The 12163-nt window shown below is 39.2% G+C and overlaps 1 protein-coding gene across 1 annotated transcript; it reads right to left on the reverse strand.

The window, feature by feature from the left end:
• LOC106931420 (small EDRK-rich factor 2-like) lies at positions 1–2222 on the reverse strand. The gene is made up of 3 exons (XM_015009546.2): positions 2063–2222; positions 1215–1323; positions 1–432 (listed from the first exon to the last, which is right to left on the reverse strand). The coding sequence occupies exons 1-3, from the start codon at positions 2067–2069 to the stop codon at positions 360–362; spliced, it is 189 nt and encodes a 62-aa protein (XP_014865032.1). The 5' UTR covers positions 2070–2222; the 3' UTR covers positions 1–359.
• Positions 2223–12163: the final 9941 nt, after the last annotated feature.

Genomic DNA, 12163 nt, shown 5'->3' on the forward strand with positions numbered 1-12163 from the left:
TAAAAAGATACACTTTATTTGAAATCAGAAAGGGACACTTTTTTTGTACAAAAATACACAACTGTTACACAGATGCTTTTACATCAAGAGTTGCTCCACTTCATCCTGCTTACGCCGCTGATGGTGCTCTGCACGCAGCACCGCTTACAGGGGTAAGGCTTAACCCATGCGTTTGTTTAATTTAACCATGGAAAGTAACTCCGACAAGCGATCGTTTTTGCCACAGGTAGATTTGGTGGATCCTGGATTCTCGAGTCTAGACAAAACTGACAGATCCATTCTTATAAATATCAGGAAAGAATGCTGAACAAGTGATGTTCTCAAAAACAGTGAGTTTAATTCTTCTTCCGTGTCATTTTTCACTTGGACTTCGAGCCTGCTTTCCCTGCTTCGTTTGCTTTTTTCTGCTTCTGTTGCATAATTTCTGCATCCCTACGACAGAAAAAAACCATCTCCAAATTAGTTGAAGTTATTAAGAGAACTGCGATACATGAATCAAACAAGACTTTTACCAACTGTTTGAATTTGTGCTTTCAAAGCCAGAATTTATTAAACATACAAGTCAGAGTTAAGTTTAAAGCAAATAAATGTCTGGATTTCAGGAAATCAAAACTAAAAATAATCCCATTTAAAGAAAGTAACTGGCAAGTCAAATACAAAACAGAACAAAAACAAAACATCTGTAAAAGAGTGTGCAGCACATTCTGTTACAAAAATACATATCTGAATAAACAAAGGTAAGATAAAAAAAAATGGTTGTTTATTTTGTTCTATTAGTTGGACCTTAAATAGTTTATATCTATCCATCCAACAGTCATTTTTCAACGTGCCATTATACCCAAAATCTTTATCCAGAACGATAACATACAAAACACTGTTGAAAGTGTATTTCTAACATCAAAATACTGAAATTCCCGACAAAAACAAAGACAAAAATTCTCCGTATTTTGTAGATTCAATTGTTACTTTAGTCGGTACGTTTGATTTTAACACCAAAACATTGACAGTGTGGACGAATCTACGGAAACAGATGGTTGTGATGGCGTTTCTTAGAAAACTACAACAATAAATTAATTTAAAAAAAAAAAAGTATAAGGGGAAACAAAAGCAGCAACTGACTTCCAAATTTAGGACATAACTAAAGTAAATATACAACCTACATTCATTTTGCAAAACATAAACAAAGTCCCGAAGCTGTTGCTCCCGGTGCTCACCGTTGTTTCCTGGCAGCAGCGGAAAGCCCGTCCTCGTTCCGCTTGCCTTTGCTCTGCTCGGTCTGCTTCTTGGCAGCCTTCTGGCGTGCAAGCTCGCGCTGGTTGCCTCCTGCGGGTCGGACAAAAAGCAGCGGCACATCAGTAACACACACCTCAGGGTGTACGGTCCTTTAAAGCGCTAATTAAAAAAATACATAGTGTCCTAAAACTCTTTATTTAATAATTTGTTTGAATAGCATAGAAAATAGGATTGATAGATAAAATATGTAATGGGACTTCAAGTTGAAGAAGCCGACGTGGCAGAGCGGCGCTGCGGAGCAGCAGCCAAAGAACAGCGCCTAAGGAAGAAATGCATCCACCAGCGCTTTGTCGCAACCAGCGGGGTTATTAATGAAGCGTAACAATGCTAGAACCACTCTAGAGCAGTTTCAAGATCACCTCTGCCCACATTGCTGACGTCCTGTTCGCTATTCACGCCACTTGCTTCTAATGAAGCGAGAAAACAAACGAAACCCGTTCGTGCTGTAAGCTAGGGCTCAGGCTAACAACCGGAACAGACATTCCACTGACCCACAGACAATGAAAGACACCTCTTATGTAACACACGGTCAGGTGGAACACACTTTAAATCAAGACTCGCTTCAAGTAAACTAATCATAGACAGCACGGCATTGGCTTTAAATATAAATAAAAATGTCCAAACAAATACCATGACAGAACGTTAGATACACTGGTTCGGGGACGTCTATTTTCTGAAATAGATGGAACCAAGGTCGATCAGTAGCCAAAGAGAGGCCACACGCAGTCCAGAAATTTGCCTAAAAGTGGAATTATTTGTCGATACTCACTGGTCATTTTAGCACCCTATGTGTCTTTCGCCCAAAATCCAGATAAGCTCAGCCAAAGGGCCGCTAGCTCCCTTGTCGTCGTCCACTGGCTTCCTCCGCTGTGGTTGCGCCTCACTGTGGCTGCTGTCACACAGACACCAGAACATTCCATACAAACACGACCGCTGCGCATGCGCCAAGTCTGTAATCGTGTGGGTGCGCATCATTTGTCATCCGGTGAGGTAATCGGTGCGCTGAGGGTGGTGGGATTTGAAACAACCATATTAACCTTTTAACTCGATGACTCAGTGTCCGTCAACTAATGTCACATTCTTACCTTACCCATCCATTTTATAAGACATGACCATCTTTAAGGCGGACCAGAATGACCCCCCCCCGCCCCCATCCTCCTTATTTCTTCGTCAACTCATGTTACATGACTTGAGTTGACCAACAATTAAAGACCTGCTCCACCTGCTGATCTACTGGTTGCAACAGATTGTGGAAAAGGTGAGGACATGATGATGACTTGATCAGAAAGTCACATCTTATTTAGACAGAGATTAAGGAATGTGTATATTATTATGGATGATTATCTAGCATAACTAGGCCAATCAGGTGAGAGAAGACAGAAATGATGGAGAATTCTTTATAAAATTAAGAAAATTATGAGCAACTCTGACCATCCTCTTCATGAAACCATCTTGAGAAAACATAGTATCATCAATCAGAGGCTTCTTCAAATTTGCTGTAATACAGACCACTACAAAAGATAATTCCTGCCAACAGTAATCAGTCATCTGCAATAAATCTTTGAAGAATCTGAGCTACAACAACATTTAATTTTCTTTTTTGATTCTCGCCAGGGTTCTCCGCAGAAAACTCCTCCCACTAAATATTTCTACCCGATTCACCTCCCGTCTGATTGGAAAGGAGTCCTCCCTTTGACACATCCACAGCTTTTTCCAAGGGTTCTGTTTGTTGGTGTGTCTGACGGAAATCCACGTACCAGAGGGGAAAGGAAAATATATTTTCTAGTTTTAAGTAACAAACTGAAGCGTAGGTATTTTTATTATTTAGTGTTATGATGTAATGACGTCAACTTCTAACTATTAAAAAATAAAATCGCTCACAAAAGGTACCTAACCCTTTGAGTCCTTTAGTTTTTATTTATTTATTTTTTACTTCCCTGCTAAAAGAATGGCGATCCACTAATTGTCATACAGAAGTAATCAAATAAATACACAAGTAGCCCTTGTAATTACCCCATGCATCCTGTAGATGTAGCGATTGGGTCACAAATGGGCCTGGAAAGTTGCAGGCAGTACCGTGCCTATGAAAAGTATTTACCTCATTGGATGATCTTCCATTTTTGTGCCTTTACAAATCATTCATGATCAGCAAAATTTGGCTGTTTTAAGGGGGTTGGGGGGGATGAGAAAACTTTAAGGAATAACTGATTTCTACAAAATGATGAACTTTACACGACAGAATAAACAAAGTTTAACACATGAAAGAGCCCAGCATCAGTCATGGAAAATGTCCACAGTAAGCATCCAGTCCAGCTTAGAACCAGACTGTGGTGTTTAGCCAACCCATTTCGAAAACAGTCTTAGTTGCACAACAATGAGTAGAAATTTCAAAATAAAATTGGTTATGCATCACGTATTCAGCCCACATTCTGTGGAGTGTAAATATATATATTTTAAACGGCCAACAGGTGGCGCACTTTACTCAAATACGTTTAGAAAATAAGGGACTAAACGCACCGGAGCGTCTGCATTTTAAATATTGGATAAAATTGTTCTGAGTCATTTTACAAATAACTGATTTACAAATAGCACAAAACAAATGTTAATGCTATTTGTGTTTTCATAAACACAAATAGCAGTTATCTGAAACCATCTGGTAGGAAGCAGAATGTTTCCATGTTGGTCCTCAGGATTCAAGAGAAAATGGGATCCCTGTAACAGGAAGACAACAGGATGTTTCTTACCACTCTTGGTATTGTGTTATTATTTTCCGTCTGGCTCCTAAACTGTCAGACTGAGTCAATATTGTAATAAGCCACTGAACACTTTGTGAATTTGCATTTCCATAGTTTGCAAAGCCTTGCAGAAGTATTCATACACCTTGAACTTTCTCACATATCGTCATGTCACAGTCATGAACCTCGTGGTATTTCATTGGGATTTTAGGTGACAGACAAACACAAAGCAGTGCGTACTTGTGAAGAAGAAAGGAAATCAATGGATAGTCCCAAATCTATTCAAAAAGATATTTCTAAACAATGTTTTTTGCATTTTTTTTATTCACCCTCCTGAATAATTCATTTGTAGAACCACTTTTTGCTGCCATTGCAGTTGCAGTTCTTTTTCCTTTTGGTAGCTTTACAGGGCTTTCCCCATTCTTTCCTCTTTGGAAGTTCAGTCTGATTTAATTGTCAAGTCTTGCCCAGGATCCATGTTAAGCTCTGTCTATATGTTTACGTCCAGCATAAAGCTGAATCTATTTCTATTTCAGTCTCTCACTGTATTCTACCACGATTGCCCTGTATTTAGTGCAGTCCTGTGCAAGCCCAAAAACTTGAATTTTGGTCTCATCTGACCAGAGAACTGAATCTCTCACATTCTTACAGTTTCTCTTATATAGCTTTATGGCAAACTTCCAACATGGCTTCTTACTGCTCTCTTTAAACTATGGCTTCCTTGATATGGGTTAAAAAGTTGGTGGGTCGTAAAATCTTTAGCAAGCCCTAAAGATTTGGAATCAGAAAAATTACCACATTGTGAACATTTTGATATTTTGGGGCACCTTCTCCAAACACACTTTTTCCTTCCACTCAACTTTCTTTGATTATGCTTCGATGCGGCGCTCCTCTGTGATCAACCAGCTTCTTTAGCTGTACAATCCGTATGTAGGATGTATTTTTCGAAGCATCCTAAATTTCTGAGATGTTGAATTTTAGATTTTCTATTATCTGTAAGCCATGATCATAAAATAATAAAAATAAACTCTTAAAATATTTCACTCTATGTCTAGTGAGTCTATATAACATACTGTACAAGTTTCACTTTCTGGAACGAGTGACAACAAATTTTGAATTTTACACTTTTTTTTAGATGAGTGTGTGTGTAAGTGTGTAAATCTATCAATCTAAGCAATAGATGGAGGAGAGACTGACTGAAATCCACTCCACATGTCTATACAGTAGCTCAGGCAAAAAAGAAGCCTTAAAATGTAGCTTCAGAGGTGGAAGTTATCTATAGGAGGAGAGAGAATGACGGGTTGGGTTCCCTTTTGAAAGGTGAATACTGTATTTTAAGGACGTAATTGCTGTGTGAACACAATGAGTAATCAAACTGCTGCTGCAGCGGTGTTGCCAACGGGCTATTTGAGTGAAAAACGCCGTCTTTTCAGAACGTAATTATATGCTGAAAGCCCGCTCTGGTGCGCAGCTCTGTGTATCCCTGATGGCTTTTAGGCTAAAAGTCCCAAATTATCTTTGTTTTCCTTTACGTTTTATTTTCGACGTTTCGAGGTCAGAGTCTTTTTCAAACAGTCCATACTGTCCTCACGACAGCCGGTCGTTGATCACGGTCTTATAGGTCTAATTTTTGAACAATTCAACAGATTTGTGCTGATTTATGGTGCTCATGCATTGTTGTAAAAATATCTTCTGCAGCAGAAGACACAAAACCTGCAGGCAGTGAAGGCTTTAGTGGAATAACCAGATTTACCAAACTTTTTCTTGTATATAAGACAAAAAAGTTATGCAATTTTTAATTTTTTTTTCACAGTCAGGACTCAGAAGTAGAGGGGTGTATATTGTTTTTGTATCAATCCGATTACAGATAAAAAACGATATAAATACCGATATCTTTTTATTATTTAAGTTTGATATATCATCACAATTCTGACCTTCTGCTTTTTCTGTTGTTTTTCCCTTGAATTATTTCTGATCAATTCAAAACTATTTTGAATTTAGACAAAGTTTAAAGGTGTCCACAAAATAAAACAATAACATACTAACATTATAAACAGAAAAAAATAACAAAAATCATTTGTGTGCAATTTTTTCCTAAGACAAAGTGCAAAAAGTATATAATTTGAGAGAAAATCAAAATACAATTTTTCCTGATGTAGATTAGCTTCAGAATCCCTCTTGAAGTTTACATTTATTTTATATTGTAATTCCTCAAAAGTATCAATTTTCCCAAACTGATATCAATCCGATACCAATACTTGGTATTTTGAATCAATCCACCCCCACCTCTAATCTGAGGATAAAAAGACCAAACTTTTCTTGTTTTAGGTCAATTACGATCACCAAAACATTTTCTATTTGCTAAATGCCAGGAAACTTAGCAAGAGATTTTGTATCTCTCAGCTTCTCACTGGAGCTGCGAAAAGCCTTAAGTCGTCAAACTCTCCCAAATCTACTTTCCATCCCTCAGAGCTGCGTCGGCTGCATGGCTACACAACATCCCAAATTGCCTGGTTGTTTTTCTGTTCTCGGCACATGGTTGAGATTTCACTCCTACAATCTGGAAAGGAGGTCGTTTAAAAAAAACAAAACAAAAAAAGAAACGACTCCATGAAAGCTGCTGGAGCCTTGAAACGTTGCAGCTAACGCCTGCAAACGGTGAGGCTTTTCTGACAAAACAGCCACGGCTTGTTGCGTGCTGAAGCGTGTCGGCTGCAGCAGCCTGTTAGAGCAGCATGTCAAACAACTGCGGTCACTTTATTGGGCTGGTGGCGACACAGGGCACCGCAGGACGTCTGCCCATGACTTGTTTTCCCCCCACAGCTGCTTTCTGTGACAACATCCTGCTTAAAGCAAGCTATTTTCGTCCGCCAGCGGAATTATCACCACCTGGTAATTTTCACAATGTTGACTGCATTTTCTATTTTTTTTTTTTTTTTTTTTTTTTGGCTTCTGCAGAGGTTGTGTTCATGACGGCTGTTCTTCTTGCTGTCGGCCATGTCTGCAGAAGGTTCAGACGGCGCTGTGTTTTTCCTGAAATATTCCGCTATATTTAACTGAGTTGGGTTTTTGTGTGTGTGTTTGTGCGCGTGTGTATGTGTCAACACTTCCAACATGTTGTTTTGGCCTTCTTGCCAAATCAGTTTAGCTTCAGTTGTAAAATGGTTGTATAAATATTTGGCTGTTCCCAGATTTCTGGTAATTACTGTAATTACTACAAGAAGGACCCTAAAGTAGAGGAGAAGTGCAGCGATAGCTGAAGATCACAGTCTTGTTGAAAGTGGAGGTTTGTGAAGGGGGCGTGGCTTCTTCTAAGGTTTGGCCCAACCAATTGGGTAAAATTTGGATCCAATATTTGATTATATCTACCCAACCCATGACCCAACAGAATTAGTCAAACTGTAAAGTTCTGGCATATTGTTGACCTAACTCTTGGAGTTATGATTTTTGACCCAATGTTTGGTCAAACTAATCCAATGCGACCCAACAGCTTCCACCCGGCAGATGGGTTATGAAAATAACCCAGCAGTTTTTAGTACCTGTAAGCATACAACCAGAGCTACAATGGAATGGTTTACTTTAAATCCCATTCTTGTGTTAGGATGGCCCAGTCAAAGTCCAGATCTACCCCAGTGTGTAGGGTGTTTACAAGTCCTTAAAATGTCTTAAAAATGAGGCCTTAGAATGTCTTAAATTCATTAGAAAATATCAACACCTTCCTAAAATAATTACCTTTTTTTTTTTTTTTTGTGAAAAGTGATTTTTTTTTAAATCCCTTTTGTCAAATAATGACTTTGGCCAATATTTCTGAAAGTTGAAGGTATGCAAGTTGATCTTAAATACATCAAAACAGGTTTAAAATTTTTTATGGCAGGACAATTTAATCTTCTAAATTTGATGTATTTTATTTTGTTCATGAGACTTCTCTGTCAGGCAAAAGATTGAGACGCCTCCAGACATCTTTATTACATTCTGTGACTCCAGGCTGTTTAGGCTACCACCAGCTAGCTGCTAATGCACCCTTGCTAGCTAGCTAACCTTTTTGCGTTACCGGGTTCTGTTGCCTACCAGTGCACTCTGTGCAAAACAAAACGTGGCTCTACAACTAAATAAAATATTCAGTTTTCTTTTGCACATTCCTCTTTTGATACAGGACTTAAATTTCATTCATGATGGTCTTAAAAAAGGTCTTAAAATATCTCTAATTTGTGTCGGTGAAACCGACAGAGACCCTGCAGTGGGACTTAATCGATGTTAACAGAAACTTTCCATCCAGTCTGATCGAACCTGAGCTATTTTCCGACATGTTGTCTCCACACATGACAGATGATTCATGAGCTGGCAGAGAGGCCATCGGTAAAGTGAAGGAATGTTTTCTCCAACATTTGAGTCGGTTTACAGTGGCTGCACCGTCGTCGACGCCGATCATGAAGACTTGGAAGCGCTGAAGTGAGACGGAAGATGCCAAACTGAACATGTGCAACATTTCTCTCAGTCTCATTTCACCGCCATCATCCAGGTTCACTTTAAGGTGAATCTCTTTAGGTCCCAGTCAAAGGCCCAGAACCTCTTTAGTTCACTTTAAAGATTTTCTTAAGGATTTCATTGTATGGAGAAAGCCAAGGAAGATGTCTCATTTAGTCTTTGCTGAGTCATTTTTTAATCTATTTGACAGTCTGCTTTAAATTACTGTCCCTCTGAGAGACTCAATGAGAGCTCCTTTTCTGGTGCAGTAAAACCCGATATTTATTATATTAAAAACATATTCGGATATTTAATAATTTTACGTCCTCTAACAAGTATAACATCATAAAACTCCAAGTTTTTTTTTTTTCAGATATTTCATCTTTGATTTTCACCAGAACCACTTGGAAAAAACTCAGTTCTTTTCCTCCTCGCCAAACCATGCTGTCCCAGTCAAAGGCCCGGTAGAGTCATTACACTGCAGGATCTTTATTTTTTGTAAAGAATCCACGATTTCAGCCTTTACTTGAACCCCTCACTGGCACGCCTGTGAAGAAACAGTCGCTGGGCCAAAAGAAGACACGTGAGAGCTGAGATCACTCCTCCAGGAGTGCAGATGTTTTACCCGGTCGATTGCAGAACACGCAAATCGCCGTCTGACAAGGGTGGAGATTCGGTTGGGCTGAATTTCACTGACATGCAGCTGGGTGGAACTCAGTGAAAACAACACCAAGTTATTGATTTTAGAAAGTCAAAGCAGGTGTGAGTGAATTTTACGACTCCAATTCGCTGTTTCTTTAATGTGACCTAAGCAGCTTGATCCCTGAGGATCAGCTCTGTTGTTCCGAATTATTTGTTTAGACTCTGATGTCAGCTTTGGATTGTAAGCTGAGACCTTCTCCTGTTGTTACTTTGGTTCATATGAGAGCTACAGAATCCAGTTTCTACAGTCAGACCTGCGTCACATCCAGGAAACATCTTTCCATACAACGCTGAGTTTGTCTCACCGGCCCCAGATTTACTTATTGTTTTTCTTAAAAGCTTGCAAAATTTCTTTACAAATGTAGAGCCAAGAATCTCCAGACAATAAAGATTTTACCTATTTGTCAAGTTTACTCTTTTGGCAACCAAATTCGGAATTGGATTTTGGTCGGGGCTTTGACCCTTGTGGCTGCAATCTGCAGCTCCGGAGCCGCAAGTGGCTCTTTAAACCTTTCACAGTGGCTCTTAATAACTTTGTCACAAAGTCATAAAGAAGCACCTGATTATTTAAATAGAGATATAATAACAAACACAGGTTATGACAGTTTTTTCAGATTCTTTTGATGGAACATTTGCACTAAATACTCACAAAAGAATGACTCCAAAATACCCTGTAATGGTTTTTAGGTACAAATATGTAAACTCAAGAGGATATAAGAGGTTTGTTTGCATTTTCAAGTAATATCAACATCCCATAGAAGAAAATATATAAACCCACTTCGTTGCAATTTTTGCTTTGCATGTTTCTTTGTTTAAAACCTAAAAACAGAAATAAAATAATAGTTCTTTGAACATTAGAACACATTTTATATAGTAGATATAGCAAAAATTATAATCTCCCTTTGTTTTTCAAAAGATGATCAAACATTTACCATCCTAAGTAAAGTTTTATTTAATTAGACTGAGAGCAAAATGGCTGTTTTCGACGGAAGGCTGCAGGGCCTTGGACTAGGCCATTGTAGCCCTTCCAGTGAAGGTCGTTGTCCTGCTGAGAGATGGATATCCACTCCACTCCCAAATCTTTTGCAGGTTCCTTCCAGGATTATCTTGTATTTAGCTCCATTCATCTTCCCGTCAGTTCTAACTGTTCCTGTTTCCCACAGCATGACGCTGCCTCTACCACGGCGAGATTCATTCAAACTATTTTTTTTCATGCAGGTTCAGTTTTTGTCTCATCTGGTAAGATTCAGTTTTTATTTTTCTTTCACTCACAGCTATCCGCTATGTTGATGCTTCTATGACATAAATTCCCATTGAAATACGTTGAAGTTTTTGGTTGTGGTGTGTACAAAAATGTAAACATGCAAAACAAAAAAAAAACTGTATATGGTTAGTTTCGCAATTAACCATAAACGTTAGTTGCAAATTAAGCACACACTCATTATGTTACTTTAACTGAATGTAAACCTGAGCTGCCAATGAACTCTTGAGGTATTTCTATTTGCAACGCTGACAGAAAACCAACATCAAATCTGCTCTTACAGCAACAATTATTGAAGAGAAATATGACATTGTCGGGATAATGTGTTTATGGCTGCGGTTGCCAAGGCAGCGGGCTTTATTCAACTAATACAGGACATTCAGAATAAGGTGGACTACAAAACAGTGGATTGTGTGTTGGATCAGGCCAAGTACCTCCGACAAGGTTAGATGGTCCCATCACAAATTCAATTTGGACAAGGATAATTGAACCAGAATTGCAGTAAACACACACACAACACACATGAATTGTTTCCCCCATTTCTCCGCCACAGACTTACACTAATTTCATTTTTTTTGTCGTCGTCGTTGTTTTATGTTATTTTATCTGTCCTGTCTTCGTCCTCCCGCGGCGGAAGAGCTCAGCCTCACAGTTCCTGGCTGACTCACATGTGAGCTGCGTCCAGACAAAACGATGCCACGACTGACGGCTTCCCGCTCTGCATGCAGAGAACACCGTATTCTTTAATCTCTTTGGAAAACATTGCAGACTCAGGCGGGAACACTCTGTACGCATGTGAGAGCCCCGCGCAAAATGTAGACGGGGCAGAACAGAGCACAGCGGGACGCCAAAACAAATTAGCTGTATGCAATGTTCCCATTTAAAACGTGTATTATGTCTAAAAAGCTCGCACAAAACAAGCGGCAAAGCCAAATCTGAAATGTAATGCTTTCATTATCTCTGGCAGCGAAGGCCCGGAGTCATTTGGTCAACTCTTGAACTAATGCTTGCATGCGGACGATGAACTGTGATGGCTGCGACAAGGACACGAGCAGCTGATCTTTCTCAGGTTGGGAGAAACAACGTTTTTCCTCTAAAGCTAACTCAGGCATTATAGTTGTGATGAAAAGTTTAGTCATACATGTACCAGGTGCACAGGTTTCACTTTATAGTCCATTAAAGTTTAAACATGCACATGCAATAATTCTGAGTACATGTCCACAAAAAAGTTTCTGGTCTTATTCTGGCTGGATATTTGACTACTCGTTACTGCGGAATAGGCAGAATTCTTTTTTTGTTCTTTTCCGGCACAAAGATGTGACTTTTAAGTATTGATCAAAAAGTCTTCAAGGGTTCCAAAAGCTTAATGGTAGCCTGCTGAACCGTTTCAAAACTCATTTGGTTGGGTGTTTGGGGTCATTATCTGGGTCAAATGAAATGTAATTGGTGAAGATGATCAGGAACAATCCAAGAAGCAAAGCGCATGCTTGGCATGAACTGGAACATGCAACAACACCAGAATCCCCATCAACTGGGAGGTTAGTTTTTACATCATCACCATGGACAAGACCGTTTGTTTTGGTTGTATTTACCCAGAATGCCCTTTACTGTAATCTGCTTTCTGCTTTAGGAGCGGTCTCCTACTGCTCCAGAGTTAACCTCAGCCGAGCCGAGACCTTGATTAGGCAGATCAGAGTGTGCTTTTTTT

The sequence above is a fragment of the Poecilia mexicana genome, unplaced genomic scaffold (genome assembly GCF_051168715.1).
Source record: "Poecilia mexicana isolate PSO_F unplaced genomic scaffold, ASM5116871v1 scaffold_3, whole genome shotgun sequence".
NCBI classification, from domain to species: Eukaryota; Metazoa; Chordata; class Actinopteri; order Cyprinodontiformes; family Poeciliidae; genus Poecilia; species Poecilia mexicana.

Bases quoted from the DNA above. Each gene is read 5' to 3' on its own strand.
- LOC106931420 (XM_015009546.2), bottom strand. The intron at 433-1,214 runs GTGAGCACCGGG...TTTCTGTCGTAG, and splicing joins GCTGCTGCCAGGAAACAACG to GGATGCAGAAATTATGCAAC.